The sequence below is a fragment of the Pseudophryne corroboree genome, chromosome 1 (genome assembly GCF_028390025.1).
Source record: "Pseudophryne corroboree isolate aPseCor3 chromosome 1, aPseCor3.hap2, whole genome shotgun sequence".
NCBI lineage: Eukaryota > Metazoa > Chordata > Amphibia > Anura > Myobatrachidae > Pseudophryne > Pseudophryne corroboree.
The window spans coordinates 363,119,111-363,138,681 of record NC_086444.1 but is presented as its reverse complement, the minus strand read 5'-3'; the positions used below and the strand labels follow the sequence as shown (position 1 = coordinate 363,138,681).

Genomic DNA, 19,571 nt, shown 5'->3' with positions numbered 1-19,571 from the left:
TTCAGGAAAAACTACGGTAGTTTTTTCACATCCCACATAATACCCTCTTTTGTGGTACTTGTAGTATCAGAAATATGAAACACCTCCTTCATTGCCTTTAACGTGTGGCCCTAATAAGGAATACGTTTGTTTATTCACCGTCGACACTGGATTCAGTGTCCCTGTCTGTGTCTGTGTCGACCGACTAAAGTAAACGGGCGTTTTAAAACCCCTGACGGTGTTTTTGAGACGTCTGGACCGGTACTAATTGTTTGTCGGCCGTCTCATGTCGTCAACCGACCTTGCAGCGTGTTGACATTATCACGTAATTCCCTAAATAAGCCATCCATTCCGGTGTCGACTCCCTAGAGAGTGACATCACCATTACAGGCAATTGCTCCGCCTCCTCACCAACATCGTCCTCATACATGTCGACACACACGTACCGACACACAGCACACACACAGGGAATGCTCTGATAGAGGACAGGACCCACTAGCCCTTTGGAGAGACAGAGGGAGAGTTTACCAGCACACACCAAAAACGCTATAATTATATAGGGACAACCTTATATAAGTGTTTTCCCTTATAGCATCTTTTTTTATATATTTCTAACGCCAAATTAGTGCCCCCCCTCTCTGTTTTAACCCTGTTTCTGTAGTGCAGTGCAGGGGAGAGCCTGGGAGCCTTCCCTCCAGCCTTTCTGTGAGGGAAAATGGCGCTGTGTGCTGAGGAGATAGGCCCCGCCCCTTTTTCGGCGGCCTCGTCTCCCGCTCTTAACGGATTCTGGCAGGGGTTAAATATCTCCATATAGCCTCCGGAGGCTATATGTGAGGTATTTTTAGCCAAAATAGGTATTCATTTGCCTCCCAGGGCGCCCCCCTCCCAGCGCCCTGCACCCTCAGTGACTGCCGTGTGAAGTGTGCTGAGAGGAAAATGGCGCACAGCTGCAGTGCTGTGCGCTACCTTTAGAAGACTGAGGAGTCTTCTGCCGCCGATTCTGGACCTCTTCTTACTTCAGCATCTGCAAGGGGGCCGGCGGCAAGGCTCCGGTGACCATCCAGGCTGTACCTGTGATCGTCCCTCTGGAGCTGATGTCCAGTAGCCAAGAAGCCAATCCATCCTGCACGCAGGTGAGTTCACTTCTTCTCCCCTAAGTCCCTCGTTGCAGTGATCCTGTTGCCAGCAGGACTCACTGTAAAATAAAAAACCTAAGCTAAACTTTTCTAAGCAGCTCTTTAGGAGAGCCACCTAGATTGCACCCTTCTCGGCCGGGCACAAAAATCTAACTGGCTTGGAGGAGGGTCATAGGGGGAGGAGCCAGTGCACACCACCTGATCGGAAAGCTTTACTTTTGTGCCCTGTCTCCTGCGGAGCCGCTATTCCCCATGGTCCTTTCAGGAACCCCAGCATCCACTAGGACGATAGAGAAAATACGTTCGTTTCTTCACCGTCGACACTAGATTCGGTGTCCGTGTCTGGGTCTGTGTCGACCGACTGAGGCAAAGGGCGTTTTACAGCCCCTGACGGTGTTTGAGACGCCTGTACAGGTACTAACTGGTTTGCCGGTCGTCTCATGTCGTCAACCGACTTTTGCAGCGTGCTGACATTATCACGTAATTCCATAAACAAAGCCATCCATTCCGGTGTCGACTCCCTAGGGGGTGACATCACCATTACCGGCAATTGCTCCGCCTCCACACCAACATCGTCCTCATACATGTCGACACACACGTACCGACACACAGCAGACACACAGGGAATGCTCTGATAGAAGACAGGACCCCACTAGCCCTTTGGGGAGACAGAGGGAGAGTTTGCCAGCACACACCAACGCGCTATAATTATATAGGAACAACCTTATATAAGTGTTGTTTCCTTATAGCTGCTTAAATATATATAATATCGCCAAAAAATGCCCCCCCTCTCTGTTTTTTACCCTGTTTCTGTAGTGCAGTGCAGGGGAGAGCCTGGGAGCCTTCCTAGCAGCGGAGCTGTGTAGGAAAATGGCGCTGTGTGCTGAGGAGATAGGCCCCGTCCCCTATTCCGGCGGGCTCTTCTCCCGGTTTTTCTGAGACCTGGCAGGGGTGAAATACATCCATATAGCCTCATGGACTATATGTGATGTATTCTTTTTAGCCAGAAAGGTATTAACATTGCTGCCCAGGGCGCCCCCCCCAGCGCCCTGCACCCTCAGTGACCGCCGGTGTGAAGTGTGCCTGAGCGCAATGGCGCACAGCTGCAGTGCTGTGCGCTACCTCATGAAGACTGAAAAGCCTTCAGCCGCCGGTTTCTGGACCTCTTCTTACTTCGGCATCTGCAAGGGGGTCGGCGGCGCGGCTCCGGTGACCCATCCAGGCTGTACCTGTGATCGTCCCTCTGGAGCTAGTGTCCAGTAGCCTAAGAAGCAAATCCATCCTGCACGCAGGTGAGTTCACTTCTTCTCCCCTAGGTCCCTCGTTGCAGTGAGCCTGTTGCCAGCAGGACTCACTGAAAATAATAAAACTATCAAAACTTTTACTCTAAGCAGCTCTTTATGAGAGCCACCTAGATTGCACCCTGCTCGGACGGGCACAAAAACCTAACTGAGGCTTGGAGGAGGGTCATAGGGGGAGGAGCCAGTACACACCACCTAGTGGTCAAACGTTTAAATTTTGTGCCCTGTCTCCTGCGGAGCCGCTATTCCCCATGGTCCTGACGGAGTCCCCAGCATCCACTAGGACGTCAGAGAAAAGGGGTTTACATTGACATGGTGGATGGGCTCACGTTTGGCCAAATATATGCCAAGATCATCATTTGAACTCCATGTTCATTTTAGAGTTCCTCATAATTGTTTTGACTATCAGGTTTCTTAGTGCTTCGAGTGTGCATAGCATTTTCTTTTTCCTGCAAGGTACTACAAGCCTCAATACGGTAGCTCATCCTATGTTTAGGATGTGCAGTCGAAGCAAACCTCCATCACCACACCCCTTCCTTAATATCATCCAATACACAGCTTAATAAAAGAGCACACTTAAAGTCACATACTATACAACTCCAGAATTTTAACCGGGTTCAAATATTTTCTTGGTGAGCTACAAGCACACAAAATACTTTAAAACTCCCTGTGCATCAATGAAAAAAAAAAACAAGAATGTTAACCAAAATGGTATTACATGGGAAATTGCCAATTAATTCTACAACGACAAAAAGTGCTATGGCACTACAAGCAAAATTAAACACAGAAGTGTTGCCACCTGTGTACTGTAGGTACGGTCAGCTGGATGTGCAGGCCTGGAAACAGGTTGTTTCGCACTGAAGAAGGTTTTACAGCCAATTGGGTATACATACTACAGATGGGTAAAGAATGTATACAAAAATGATGTATGCCAACAGTGAAAAAGTTCCATGCCCATTACATAGAACAGCAGTCATTCAACACACAAAGAAAGCGTTCATGTATTCCTAATATACAGTATATATATATATATATATATATATATATATACACACATACATACATACATACACAAACATATATATATATACACACACCATAAATCCTACTTACTGCGTTTGCAGAGGAAGGATGACTTTTCATTGCAGTTCTCAGCATACCAGCTGTGCAGGCCATGGTGCCGCAGAGACGGCAGATGGAAATACTGCAGCTGGGCACACAGGATGTTCTCATTTTCAGACAATGCTGTTCCAAAGATTGGTACTGGGGGTAAGAATACTTCAGAGGAACCTGTGATGGGAGATCAGGGGGATACCGCTTACTACTGGAGTCATGTGTTGTTTTTTTACCAGAAGCAATAATATAATGTCTTCTCGTAGATTGCTGCAGCAGGACTGCAATTTACATTTAACAAGATGTTACGGATTAAGGTGTGTAAATTGGACAAAAATTCTGAATTCTGCACCTACCTTTGTATGCAACCTCCCAGTGTCCCTCCACAGAATGGTTCCTGCTTGTTATAACAAACTGGTAACCCACCCAGAGTCTAAAAATGTGGAGAAAAATATATATATATTAAAAATACTAAAATAAATAAATAATAAAATACACAAAATAGCTACTTTAACTTGTACCCAAATAAAGGTGGCGACATAGCCAACAAAGTGCAATAACGACTTAACGGACATTTTATCCAAAAACGCTCAGAAAGAGTCTTTTTTTCCAAGGATTGAATTAGGTTAAGAAATATTATTAAAAAATATATCCAATACAATTTTATTTAAAAAACAAAAAACAAAAAAACAGTCCCTTTTAAGAGATCAAGATTCCTTGATTCCGATCCAGGCGCCCAAAATGTGATCGACTCCTAATGTGTAGATATACTCTTACATGTATGCGTACTTCAACAAAGTTGGTGCTAGGCACATAAAGGTTTCTTTAACACTTTGTTCTCTACCCATGGATGGTGGAGCTGATGAATCCTGTCCATCTAACAAGTATAGAATATAATAAGACGTCCATGGAAGGGACTGTTTCCACCACTTTCTATCAAACATTCACGTGTGGAGTTTAAAGTTTTAACAATATTACACTAATGTTTACATATACATGGACGATTTCATTGGAAATGAGAGAACTATATCTTCATCCATTGTTGGACAACCCGAAGTGCAAGTGATATTGTTACTGTTTTTTGGTACCTGTCAAAATAGATTTCTATAAGGAAAACATGTGCTGGACAATATGCAGAGATAGTAATTTGTGATATTCAATATCCGTCTTGACCAGGAGTTTTACCATTCACGCTCCTACACAGACATCGAAACAGTCAAAGACTCACATTCTTCCTCGGTTAAAGTTGGGTAGCCAGCCATTCTGAGAAATGTTATTCCTAAAGCTGGATTATCTGGAAGGGCAGCATAAAGTCCTTAGAATAGGTCAGAATGGAGTACGCTATGTCAAATGGCAGGTGTCAGATGCAATCTTTAACATTTTAAAAGGGGCCCGTTAGCGTCTTACCACATTCACTAAGTTTCCACGCCTTATTGCCCCACCGAAGATAACAATGCTTTTGAGAGTCTACATTACAGAGAACATTCTGTGCATAATGTTTTAAAGCAGTTTAATGCAAGTACAAAGCCAAGATCAGCTCATGAAACCTCTAATTAAGGTACTTGCGTTTGTTATCAATGCATGCAATAATATACCCCCGCAATACTGGCTTCTAAGCCATCCAAAGTAAGTTTATATCCTTGAGGTGCTGAATATTATTACAGACATAATTTAAGAACTGTTGCTCCAAATTTACCTTAAAGTCAGGAGAGGTAAATACATATGTGGGGAACCGCCAATTAAAAATAGAGGCCTTGGGTGTAGAGCGGGACAGGGTGAACCAAGTAGGTGCGTGGTCTGAAAAAGCCATATTCTCTACTAGAGTGTCTTGGATTCTAGGGATTAGACTGGCCCAGTGTAACCAGGAATCTATACTAGTGGAGGCGCGTGACAGGATGTTGATATCTCCACGGGTCCGTCAACTGGAGAGAAGTCACTAACAACTGCAATGAGGACAGTGTGCTATCCGTTCCACCCATCAGAGGATCCAGACCTATCCAGTATTGGATTTAAAGTTACATTAATGTCACCTGCTAAAATTATAGCACCTTCAGCCAAATCCTTTAGAGAAACATACATATTACATTAAAATGTATTGTTAGAATCAGTGGGATCATATAGTGTGGCTATTGTGAAAAATTCCCCTTCTAGATGCAATTTAATAAAAAGATATCGTCACTCTTCGTCACACAATATATCTAAAATATTATACTGAAGAGATTTCTGGAAATTAATAACTACAGCCCTCTGTTTCAAGAGAAAGGAAGCCATTTTATACTCCCCTATACAGGTGAAACTCAGAAAATTTGAATATTGTGAAAAAGTTCATTTATTTCAGTAATTCAACTAAAAAGGTGAAACTAATATATTATACAGACTCATTACATGCAAAGTGAGATATTTCAAGCTTTTAGTTGTTATAATTTTGAGGATTGTGGTTTACATCTTAAGAAAACCCCAAATACAAAATCTCAGAAAATTAGAACATTACATAAAATCAATTAAAAAAAAGGACCTAAAATACAGAAATGTCGGCCCTCTGAAAAGTATAATCATGCATATGTACTCAGTACTTGGTTTGGGCCCCTTTTGCATGAAATACTGCCTCAATGCGGCGTGGCATGGATTCTATCAGCCTGTGGCACTGCTGAGGTGTTATGGAAGTCCAGGATGCTTCAATAGCAGCCTTCACCTCTTCTACATTGCTCGGTCTCATGTCTCTCATCTTTCTCTTGGGGTTCATGTCAGGAGAGTTTGCTGGCCAATCCAGCAAAGTAATCCCACGGTCATTGAACCAGGTTTTGGTACTTTGGGCAGTGTGGGCAGGTGCCAAGTCCTGCCAGAAAATGAAGTCAGCATCTCCATAAAGCTTGTCTGCTGAAGGATGCATTAAGTGCTCTAAAATGTCCATGTAGAAGGCTGCGTTGACTCTGGACTTAATAAAGCACAGTGGACCAACACCAGCAGAAGACATGGCTCCCCAAATTAACACAGACTGTAGAAACTTCACATTGGACTTCAAGCATCTTGTGTGCCTCTCCATTATTCCTCCATACTCTGGGACCCTGGTTTCCAACTGAGATGCAAAATTTCCTCTCATCAGAAAAGAGGACTTTGGACCACTGAGCAACAGACCAGTTCTTTTTTTCTTTACGCTTCTGACGTTGTTCGTTGTTCAGGAGCGGAGTAATACGACATTGGAGATGCTGGCTTCATTTTCCAGCAGGACATGGCACCTGCCCACACTGCCAAAAGTACCAAAACCTGGTTCAATGACCGTGGGATTACTGTGCTGGATTGGCCAGCAAACTCGCGTGACCTGAACCCTTTAGAGCAGAGATTTTCAACCTTTTACAACTCGCGGCACACTGAACAACATTTAAATACTGCCAAGGCTCACACAAATATAATGGTGATGCATGGTGCAGTTGCGTGTCCTAGGATGTCATGTTGCAGCTTCTCCATAGGTAACGCCTGAGCCACATCTGTGAAAGCCAGAAGAGCCTAACACTGCCGGGGCCCAAAATTAGAACTGGCTCTTCAACCACTAAACTCACCAGTATTGATCGTTTCAGAGCCTCCATAGCAGCAAAATACGTACGGGCCTGGCTCTGCTTCTATGGCGGCACACCTGGAGACTACTCAGGGCACACTAGTGAGCCACGGCACAGTGGTTGAAAAACACTGCCTTAGAGAATCTATGGAGCATTGCCAAGAGAAAGATGAGACACGAGACCGAAAAATGCAGAAGAACTGAAGGCCGATATTGAAGCATCCTGGTCTTCCATAACACCGCAGCAGTGTCACAGGCTGATAGAATCCAAGCCACGCTGCATTGAGGCAGTAATTCATGCAAAAGGGGCCTAAACCAAGTACTGAGTACATATGCATGATTATACTTTTCAGAGGGCCGACATTTCTGTATTTAAAATCCTTTTTTTTTTATTTATTGCTTTCATGTAATATTGTAATTTTCTGAGATTTTGTATTTGGGGTTTTCTTAAGCTGTAAACCACAATCATATAAATTATAAACAAATAAAGGCTTAAAAATAAGATTTTAAACCTACTGGTAAATCTTTTTCTCCTAGTCCGTAGAGGATGCTGGGGACTCCGTAAGGACCATGGGGTATAGACGGGCTCCGCAGGAGACATGGGCACTCTAAAGACTTTAGGATAGAATGGGTGTGCACTGGCTCCTCCTCCAGACCTCAGTTAGAGAAACTGTGCCCAGAGGAAACGGACAGTACGAGGAAAGGATTAATGTTAATCTAAGGGCAAGATTCATACCAGCCCACACCATCCACACCGTATAACCTGGAATATACGTAACCAGTTAACAGTATGAACAAAACAGTATCAGCCAACGACGGATCTTAACTGTAACATAACCCTTATGTAAGCAACAACTATATACAAGTCTTCCAGAATTTTGTCCGCACTGGGACGGGCGCCCAGCATCCTCTACGGACTAGGAGAAAAATAAGAATTTACTCACCGGTAATTCTATTTCTCGTAGTCCGTAGTGGATGCTGGGAACTCCGTAAGGACCATGGGGAATAGCGGGCTCCGAAGGAGGCTGGGCACTCTAGAAAGATCTTAGACTACCTGGTGTGCACTGGCTCCTCCCACTATGACCCTCCTCCAAGCCTCAGTTAGGTACTGTGCCCGGACGAGCGTACACAATAAGGAAGGATTTTGAATCCCGGGTAAGACTCATACCAGCTACACCAATCACACCGTACAACTCGTGATATGAAACACAGTTAACAGTATGAAACAATAGAGCCTCTCAACAGATGGCTCAACAATAACCCGATTTAGTTAACAATAACTATGTACAAGTAATGCAGATAAACCGCACTTGGGATGGGCGCCCAGCATCCACTACGGACTACGAGAAATAGAATTACCGGTGAGTAAATTCTTATTTTCTCTAAACGTCCTAGTGGATGCTGGGAACTCCGTAAGGACCATGGGGATTATACCAAAGCTCCCAAACGGGCGGGAGAGTGCGGATGACTCTGCAGCACCGAATGAGAGAACTCCAGGTCCTCCTCAGCCAGGGTATCAAATTTGTAGAATTTTGCAAACGTGTTTGCCCCTGACCAAGTAGCTGCTCGGCAAAGTTGTAAAGCCGAGACCCCTCGGGCAGCCGCCCAAGATGAGCCCACCTTCCTTGTGGAATGGGCATTGACAGATTTTGGCTGTGGCAGGCCTGCCACAGTATGTGCAAGCTGAATTGTACTACAAATCCAATGAGCAATAGTCTGCTTAGAAGCAGGAGCACCCAGCTTGTTGGGTGCATATAGGATAAACAGCGAGTCAGATTTTCTGACTCCAGCCGTCCTGGAAACATATATTTTCAGGGCCCTGACAACGTCTAGCAACTTGGAGTCCTCCAAATCCTTAGTAGCCGCAGGCACCACAATAGGCTGGTTCAGGTGAAACGCTGACACCACCTTAGGGAGAAACTGGGGACGAGTCCTCAATTCTGCCCTATCCATATGGAAAATCAAATAAGGGCTTTTACAAGACAAAGCCGCCAATTCTGATACTCGCCTGGCAGAAGCCAAGGCCAATAACATAACCACCTTCCATGTGAGATATTTCAGATCCACGGTTTTTAGTGGTTCAAACCAAAGTGATTTTAAGAAAACTCAACACCACGTTGAGATCCCAAGGTGCCACAGGAGGCACAAACGGGGGCTGACTATGCAGCACTCCTTTTATAAATGTCTGAACTTCAGGTACTGAAGCTAGTTCTTTTTTGAAAGAAAATCGACAGAGCCGAGATCTGTACCTTAATGGAACCCAATTTAAGGCCCATAGTCACTCCTGCTTGCAGGAAATGCAGAAATCGACCTAGTTGAAATTCCTCTGTTGGGGCCCTTTCGGCCTCACACCATGCAACATATTTTCGCCATATGCGTTGATAATGAGTTGCTGTAACCACTTTCCTGGCTTTAGTAAGCGTAGGAATTACTTCCTCCGGAATACCCTTTTCCTTCAGGATTCGGCGTTCAACCGCCATGCCGTCAAACGCAGCCGCGGTAAGTCTTGGAACAGACAGGGCCCCTGCTGCCGCAGGTCCTGACTGAGTGGCAGAGGCCATTGGTCCTCTGATATAAATTCTTGAAGTTCTGGGTACCAAGCTCTTCTTGGCCATCCACGAGTATCGTTCTTACTCCTCGCCTTCTTATTATTCTCAGTACCTTTGGTATGAGAGGCAGAGGGGAGAACACCTAAACCGACTGGTACACCCACGGTGTTACCAGAGCGTCCATAGCTATCGCCTGAGGGTCCCTTGACCTGGAGCAATATCTTTTTTAGCTTTTTGTTAAGGCGGGACGCCATCATGTCCACCTGTGGCCTTTCCCAATGGTGTACAATCCTATTGGAAGACTTCTGGAGGAAGTCCCCATTCTCCCGGGTGGAGGTCGTGTCTGTTGAGAAGATCTGCTTCCCAGTTGTCCACTCCGGGAATGAACACTGCTGACAGTGCTAACACATGATTTTCCGCCTATCGGAGAATCCTTGTGGCTTCTGCCATCGCCATCCTGCTTTTTGTGCCGCCCTGTTGATTACATGGGCGACTGCCGTGATGTTGTCTGATTGGATCAGTACCGGCTGGTTTTGAAGCAGAGGCCTTGCTGGCCTCAGGGCATTGTAAATGGCCCTCAGATCCAGAATATTTATGTGTAGGGAAATACCCTGGAAGTTTCTTCCCTATGCGACTGCCCCCCAGCCTCAAAGGCTGGAATCCATGGTCACTAGGACCTAGTCCTGTATGCCGAACCTGCGGCCCTCTTGAAGATGGGCACTCTGCAGCCACCACAGTAGAGATACCCTGGTCCTTGGAGACAGGGTTATCAACCTATGCATCGGAAGATGCGATCCGGACCACTTGTCCAACAGGTCCCTCTGAAAAGTTCTTGTATGGAACCTGCCTAATGGGATTGCTTCGTAAGAAGCTACCATTTTTCCCAGGACTCGCGTGCAATGATGCACCGCTACCTATTTTGGTTTCAGGAGGTCTCTGACTAGAGATGACAACTCCTTGGCTTTCTCCTCCGGGAGAAACACTATTTCTGGTTTATGTCCAGAACCATCCCCAGGAACAGTAGACGTGTCATAGGAACCAGCTGTGACTTTGGACTGTTTAGAATCCACCTATGCTGTTGTAGCCCTTTCCAAAATAGTGCTACCCCGACTACCAACTGCTCCTTGGACCTCGCCCTTATAACGAGATTGTCCAATTACGGGATAATTACAACTCCCTTTTTTTGAAGGAGTATCATCATTTCGGCCATTACCTTGATAAAACACCCTCGGTGCCATGTACAGTCCAAACGGCAGTGTCTGGACTTGGTAATGGTAATCCTGTACCACAAATCTGAGGTACTCCTGGCGAGGATGGTAAATGGGGACATGCAGGTAAGCATCCTTGATGTCCCGGGATACCATGTAATACCCCTCGTCCAGGCTTGCAATAACCGCCCTGAGCGATTCCATCTTGAACTTGAATTTTTTTTTTTTATGTTCAAGGATTTTAAATATAAAATGGGTCACACCGAACCATGCGGTTTCGGTACCCCAACCCCTGTGGAATAGTAACCCCGTCCTTGTTGAAGTAGGGGCACCTTGAGTATTACCTGCTGGGAATACCGCTTATTAATTGCCTCTAGCACAGCCTCCCTGCTTGAGGGAGTTGTCAGCAAGGCATATTTTAGGAAACGGCTGGGGGGAGACATCTCTAATTCCAGCTTGTACCCCTGAAATACTACTTGGAAGAAACAGGGATCCACCTGTGAGCGAGCCCACTAATTGCTGAAATTTTTGAGGCGGCCCCCCACCGTACCTGGCTACACCTGTGGAGCACCCGCGTCATGGTGTGTACTCACAGGAGGCGGGGGAAGAATCTTGATTCTGGGAACAGGCTGACTGGTGCAGCTTTTTCCCTCTACCCTTGTCTCTGTACAGAAAGGAAGCGCCATTTGACCCGCTTGCTTTTCTGAAGCCGAAAGGACTGTACCTTTTTCTGTGAGGAAACCTGAGGTAAAATTATTTCTTCCCAGCAGTTGCTGTGGATACGAGGTCCCAGAGACCATCCCCAAATAATTCCTCACTCTTATAAGGCTCTCTATGCGCTTTTTAAGTCAGCATCACCTGTCCAGTGACAGGTCTCTAATACCCTCCTGACAGAATGGACATTACATTTATTTTGGATGCCAGCCGGCAAAATATCCCTCTGTGCATCCCCCATATATAAGACAACGTCTTTAATATGTTTTTATGTTTGCCAACTATTATCCCTGTTTGACAGGGTCACCAACCACGCTGCAGCAGCACTATCTGCAGGTCTCAGTCTAGTACCTGAGTGTGTAAATACAGACTTCAGGATAGCCTCCTGTTTTTTTTATCAACAGGTACCTATTAAAGTGGCCGTATCCTAAGACGGCAGTGCCACCTTTTTTGACAAACGTGTGAGCGCCTTATCCACCCTAGGGGATATCTCCCAGCGTAACTTATCCTCCTGGCGGGAAAGGGTACGCCATCAGTAACTTTTTATAAATTACCAGTTTCTTAACGGGGGAACCCACGCTTTTCACACACTTCATTTATTCATCTGATGGGGGAACAAAACACTGCCTGTTTTTTCTCCCCAAACCTAAAACCCATTTATAGAGGTTAAAGTCAGAAATGTATAACACATTTTTTATTGCCGGGATCAAGTCACGGATTGGATTGTGTATATGTCTCCACCTTGTCGACACTGGAGTCAGACTCCGTGTCGACATCTGTGTCTGCCATCTGAGAGAGCGGGCGTTTTTGAGCCCCTGATGGCCTTTGAGACGCCTGGGCAGGCGCGGGCTGCGAAGCCGGCTGTCCCACAGCTGTTACGTCATCCACCCTTTTATGTAAGGAGTTGACACTGTCGGTTAATACCTTTTACCTCTCTATCCACTCTGGTGTCGGCCCCACAGGGGGCGACATCACATATATCGGCCTCTGTTCCGTCACCATATAAGCCTCCTCATTCAACATGTCGATACAGCCGTACCGACACACCGCAGACACACAGGGAATGCTCTAAACGAGGACAGGACCCACAAAAGCCCTTTGGGGGGACAGAGTGAGAGTATGCCAGCACACACCAGAGCGCTATATACTGCAGGGACTAACTGAGTTATGTCCCCTATAGCTTTATATCTATATATATAATGTATACTGCGCCTAAATTTAGTGCCCCCTCTCTCTTTTTTTAACCCTTGTAGACTGCAGGGGAGAGCCAGGGAGCTTCCCTCCAACGGAGCTGTGAGGGAAAATGGCGCCAGTGTGCTGAGGAGATAGGCTCCGCCCCTTTTTCGCGGCCTATTCTCCCGTTTTTTATGGACTTCTGGCAGGGGTATTTACCTCATATATAGCCCCTGGGGCTATATATTGAGGTATTTTTGCCAGCCAAGGTGTTTTTATTGCTGCCTCAGGGCGCCCCCCCCCCCCCCCCAGCGCCCTGCACCCTCAGTGACCGGAGTATGAAGTGTGTGAGAGGAGCAATGGCGCACAGCTGCAGTGCTGTGCGCTACCTTGGTGAAGACCGAGTCTTCATGCCGCCGATTTTCCGGACCATCTTCTTGCTTCTGGCTCTGTAAGGGGGACGGCGGCGCGGCTCCGGGACCGAACATCAAGGCTGGGCCTGCGGTCGATCCCTCTGGAGCTAATGGTGTCCAGTAGCCTAAGAAGCCCAATCCGGCTGCAAGCAGGCGAGTTCGCTTCTTCTCCCCTTAGTCCCTCGCTGCAGTGAGCCTGTTGCCAGCAGGTCTCACTGAAAAGAACAAATTCTAAGACTATAACTTTCTAAGAGCTCAGGAGAGCCCCTAGTGTGCATCCAACCTCGGCCGGGCACGAAATCTAACTGAGGCTTGGAGGAGGGTCATAGTGGGAGGAGCCAGTGCACACCAGGTAGTCTAAGATCTTTCTAGAGTGCCCAGCCTCCTTCGGAGCCCGCTATTCCCCATGGTCCTTACGGAGTTCCCAGCATCCACTAGGACGTTAGAGAAAATATTTACCGGCAGGTTTAAAATCTTATTTTCTCTTATGTCCTAGAGGATGCTGGGGACTCCGTAAGGACCATGGGGATTATACCAAAGCTCCAAACCGGGCGGGAAAGTGCGGATGACTCTGCAGCACCGATTGAGCAAACATGAGGTCCTCATCAGCCAGGGTATCAAACTTGTAGAATTTTGCAGAAGTGTTTGAACCCGACCAAGTAGCTGCTCGGCAAAGCTGTAAAGCAGAGACGCCCCGGGCAGCCGACCAAGAAGAGCCCACCTTCCTAGTGGAATGGGCCTTAACCGAATTTGGTACCGGCAATCCAGCAGTAGAATGAGCCTGCTGAATCATGTTACAGATCCAGCGAGCAATAGTCTGCTTAGAAGCAGGAGCGCCAACCTTGTTGGCCGCATACAGGACAAACAGAGCTTCTGTTTTCCTAATCCGAGCCGTCCTGGCTACGTACATTTTTAAGGCCCTGACTACATCAAGGGATTTGGAATCCTCCAAGTCTCCCGTAGCCACCGGCACCACAATATGTTGGTTCATATGAAACGATGACACCACCTTAGGTAAAAATTGAGGACGAGTCCTCAACTCTGCTCTATCCACATGGAAAATGAGATAGTGGCTCTTATGAGACAAGGCTGCCAATTCGGACAACCGCCTTGCAGATGCCAAGGCCAACAACATGACCACCCTCCAAGTGAGAAACTTTAATGCAACCGTTTGAAGAGGCTCAAACCAGTGAGATTTTAGGAACCGTAACACCCCGTTAAGGTCCCATGGTGCCAATGGGGGCACAAAAGGGGGCTGGATGTGTAGCACTCCCTTTACAAAAGTCTGGAATTCTGGGAGAGAAGCCAATTCTTTCTGGAAGAATATAGATAGGCTCCAAAAAGGTACAGATTTCGGCCCTAACTTAAGGCCCATATCCACTCCTGTCTGTAGAAAGTGGAGAAACCGTCCCAAATGGAAATCTTCTGTAGGAGCATTCTTGGCTTCACACCAAGAAACATACTTACTCCAGATACGGTGATAATGTTTCGCCGTCACCTCCTTCCTAGCCTTTATCAGAGTAGGGATGACTTCTTCCGGAATACCCTTCCCAGCTAGGATTCGGTGTTCAACCGCCATGCCGTCAAACGTAACTGCGGTAAGTCTTGGAACACGCAGGGCCCCTGCTGCAACAGGTCCTCCCTGAGAGGAAGAGGCCAAGGATCTTCTGTGAGCAGCTCCTGAAGATCTGAATACCAGGCCCTTCGAGGCCAATCTGTAACAATGAGTATTGTCTGCACTCTTTTTCGTCTTATGATTCTCAATATTTTTGAGATGAGAGGAAGAGGAGGGAACACAGACCGACTGAAACACCCATGGTGTCACCAGGGCGTCCACCGCTACTGCATGAGGGTCCCTTGACCTGGCACAATACCTCCGAAGCTTCCTGTTGAGGCGTGACGCCATCATGTCTATTTGAGGAAGTCCCCCAAAGACTTGTAATTTCTGCAAGACTTCTTGATGAAGCCCCCACCTCCTGGATGGAGATGGTGTCTGCTGAGGAAGTCTGCTTCCCAGTTGTCCACTCCCGGAATGAATACTGCTGAGCGCTTACGTGATTTTCTGCCCAACGCAAAATCCTGGTGGCTTCCGCCATTGCCACTCTGGTCCTTGTCCCGCCTTGGTGGTTTACATGAGCCACGACTGTAACGTTGTCTGATTGAATTAGAACCGGTAGGTCGCGTAGAATATTCTCCGCTTGTCGTAGGCCGTTGTATATGGCCCTCAATTCCAGTATATTGATGTGTAGACAAGCCTCCTGGCTTGACCACAGTCCCTGAAAATTCCTTCCTTGTGTGACTGCTCCCCATCCTCGGAGGCTCACGTCCTGGTCACCAGAACCCAGTCCTGAATGCCGAACCTGCGACCCTCAAGAAGGTGAGCACTCTGCAGCCACCACAGGAGAGATACCCTGGCCCTGGGGGACAGGGCTATTTTCTGATGAATTTGAAGGTGGGACCCGGACAACTTGTCCAGAAGGTCCTACTGAGAAGTCCTCGCATGAAACCTGCCGAAGGGGATGGCCTCGTAGGTCGCCACCATTTTCCCCAGTACTCGAGTGCATTGATGGACTGACACTCTTTTCGGTTTTAACAGGTCTCTGACCATGTTCTGAAGTTCCTGGGCTTTTTCCACCGGGAGAAAAACCCTCTTTTGTTCTGTGTCCAGAATCATGCCTAAGAAAGACAGCCGAGTCGTTGGAACCAACTGTGATTTTGGTAGATTTAGAATCCAGCCATGTTGCTGTAGTACTCTCAGGGAGAGCGACACGCTTTCTGCAACTGTTCCTTTGATCTCGCTTTTACCAGGAGATCGTCCAAGTACGGGATAATTGTGACTCCTTGCCTGCGCAGGAGCACTATCATTTCCGCCATTACCTTGGTGAACACCCTCGGGGCCGTGGAAAGCCCAAACGGCAACGTCTGAAACTGGTAATGACAGTCCTGTACAGCGAATCTCAGGTATGCCTGATGAGGAGGATATATGGGTACGTGAAGGTATGCATCCTTTATGTCTAGTGACACCATAAAATCCCCCCCTTCCAGGCTGGAGATCACTGCCCTGAGCGATTCCATCTTGAACTTGAACCTTTTTAAGTACAGGTTCAGGGATTTTAAATTTAGAATGGGTCTGACCGAACCATCCGGTTTCGGGACCACAAATAGGGCTGAATAGTACCCTTTTCCCTGATGTATTAGGGGAACCTTGATAATCACTTGCTGTTGACACAGCTTTTGAATTGCAGCTAAAACTATGTCCTTCTCTGGGGGAGAGGCTGGTAAAGCCGATTTGAAGAATCGGCGAGGAGGCACGTCTTCGAATTCCAGCTTGTAGCCTTGGGATACTATTTCCATCACCCAGGGATCCACGTCCAACTGACCCCAGACGTGGCTGAAGAGTCGAAGACGTGCCCCCACCGGTGCGGACTCAGTGGAGCCCCAGCGTCATGCGGTGGATTTAGTAGAAGCCGGGGAGGACTTCTGTTTCTGGGAACTGGCCGTAGCAGGCATTCTATTCCCTCTACCCTTACCTCTGGCGACGAAGGAAGAGCCCCGACCTCTTCTGGACTTATGTGACCGAAAGGACAGCATCTGATACTGTGGTGTTTTCTTTTGCTGTGGGGGAACATAAGGCAAAAAAGTAGATTTACCCGCGGTAGCTGTGGAAACTAGGTCCGCGAGACCTTCCCCAAATACAACCTCACCCTTGTAAGGTAAAACTTCCATAGGCCTCTTTAAGTCGGCATCACCCGTCCATTGGCGGGTCCACAGTGCTCGCCTAGCCGAGATCGCCATGGCGTTGGCCCTTGAACCTAGTAGCCCGACGTCTCTGTGAGCGTCTCTCATATATAAGACTGCGTCTTTGATGTGACCTAAGGTCAACAAAATGGTATCCCTCTCTAGGGTATCTACCGCGCTACAAACCCAAGCCGATGCTATGGCCGGTATGAGCAAAGCACCCGTATGTTTATTGGAGACGGTAGCGCCACCTTCTTGGATAAGCACGTTAAAGCCTTGTCCACCCTGGGCGAGGATTCCCACCGTACCCTGTCCTGTGCAGGGAAAAGATACGCCATAAGAATTCTTTTGGGAATCTGCAGTCTTTTGTCTGGAGATTCCCAAGCTTTTTCAAATAATGCGTTCAGCTCATGAGATGGGGGAAATATGTTACCTCAGGTTTGTTTTCCTTAAACATGTGTACCCTCGTGTCAGGGACAGAGGGGTCATCTGTGATATGCAAAACATCTTTTATTGCAATAATCATATAATGAATACTTTTGGCCACCCTTGGGTGTAACCTTGCATCATCGTAGTCGACACTGGAGTCAGAATCCGTGTCGGTATCAGTGTCTGCTATTTGGGATAGGGGACGTTTATGGGACCCTGAGGGGTCTTGTGACACAGCCAAAACCATGGATTGACTTTTTTCCTTGGACTCTGCTTTTATGTAATAAGGTCACATTAGCATTTAAAACATTCCACATATCCAACCAAACAGGTGTCGGCTGTGCCGACGGAGACTCCACCACCATCTGCTCTGCATCCTCCCTTGACGAGCCTTCCGCTTCAGACATGTCGACACACGTACTGACACTCCCACACACACTGGGATATATGAATATGGGGACAGCCCCCCAACACGGCCCTTTGGAGAGACAGAGAGAGAGTATGCCAGCACACACCCTGCGCATCTAGATACTGAAAACAAAGTCTCAGCCTTTACAGCGCTTTTTATATATATATATATATATATATATATATATATATATATATATATATATATATATATTTTGCACCAAATAAATGTGCCCCCCCCCCCCCCCTCGTTTTTTTCCCCGTTACTTGTTCAGCAGGGGAGAGTCCAGTAGCAGCTTCTCTGCAGCATGCTGTGGAGAAAATGGCGCTGGTTAGTGCTGGAGGATCAAGCTCCGCCCCCTCGACGGCGGGCTTCGGTCCCGCTCATTTGTTTATACTGGCGGGGATTTTATAATATACTGCCTCCGCAGTATCTAATAATGGTGCCAGTTTTATGTGAGGTAATTCTTGCTGCCCAGGGTGCCCCCTCCCCCTGCGCCCTTGCTGTGCCTTGTGTGTGTGTGGGAGCAATGGCGCGCAGCGCGACCGATGCGCGGTACCTCTCTGAAGAACTAAAGTCTTCTGCCTCCTTTGACGTCTTCTTACTTCATATACTTACCCAGCTTCTGTCTTCCGGCTCTGTGAGGAGGACGGCAGCGCGGCTCTGGGACGAACAGCGAGGACGACACCTGTGTTCCGACCCTCTGGAACTAATGGTGTCCAGTAGTCTAAGTAGCAGAGCCCATCAGTCCAGGAAAGTGGGTCTGCTTCTCTCCCCTCAGTCCCATGATGCAGGGAGCCTGTTGCCAGCAGTTCTCCCTGAAAATAAAAAACCTAACAAAAGTCTTTTCGGAGAAACTCAGTAGAGTTCCCCTGCAGTGCATCCAGTCTCCTCTGGGCACAGTTTCTCTAACTGAGGTCTGGAGGAGGGCCATAGAGGGAGGAGCCAGTGCACACCCATTCTAAAGTTCTTTATAGTGCCCATGTCTCCTGCGGAGCCCGTCTATACCCCATTGTCCTTACGGAGTCCCCAGCATCCTCTAGTACGCAAGAGAAAAATCATAGGTGAAGAAAAGTGCGGGGTGGTTGTCACAAAGGAAAACAAAGAGATGAATCAAGTAGGAGGGGGAAAGGGAGAAGGGAGGGTTTGGCTTGACTGGACCTATTAAAAAAATTCTATTAGGATTACCCAAATAAATGAAATTCCAAAAAAGTACCCATGTCAGAAAAATGCTGGTGGAACATGAAAATGCTGAGTCCACAGTTCTCATGGAGGAGCTGTGCAGAACGCTGGCAATATATTCCACAGCATGTACAGTATATGCCATACTTAGACTATAATCTCCAGTATATGAGGAGTTAGTTTGATTACAGCTGAATGTATGTGTCTAATTAATTTATATTTAATGATGGGTGGTATCTGGTGGGCTCAGTGGGAAGAGGAAAGATTTAGGAGCAAGAAAGCAATTGATACCTACAATGGAGTGAATAAGTGAACTAATATCGTTGCAAAGAGGGTTGAGCCTCAAGCAGCTGCCATCAGGTTTGGAGAAAGGTTCCTACATTAGCACCACATCTCCAGCATAAGCTAGAAATAACGGAATTAATTTTATTCAATCTGAATGGAACGTAATGTAATACTAGCTAAAAAGAAGTTTATAAGCATTTTCTTTCATTCAAACAAAAATGGAGATAGACGCCATATTGGTGCATATAGCTTTTTGGACCATATGAATTGAGATATGATATGTTGCAAGATATGTGAAATCATATTGGGTGACCTTCACAGGAAGAGTTTGGGATAGGTAGAGCAATGCAGCAAACAATTCATGTTTACGGAGTTGATACGGCCATTCC

At 46.9% G+C, this 19,571-nt stretch overlaps 1 protein-coding gene across 3 annotated transcripts in view; it reads right to left on the bottom strand.

Moving 5' to 3' along the window:
• Window positions 1-19,571, bottom strand: part of DGCR2 (DiGeorge syndrome critical region gene 2) — a 235,362-nt gene that overhangs the window by 38,580 nt on the left and 177,211 nt on the right. For all 3 annotated transcript variants that reach the window (XM_063964807.1, XM_063964808.1, XM_063912969.1), the window contains 2 exons: window positions 3,886-3,962; window positions 3,530-3,706 (listed from right to left, as the gene is read on the bottom strand). In XM_063964807.1, coding sequence (XP_063820877.1) covers window positions 3,530-3,706; window positions 3,886-3,962 — 254 coding nt within the window. The remainder of the gene's footprint in view (window positions 1-3,529; window positions 3,707-3,885; window positions 3,963-19,571) is intronic.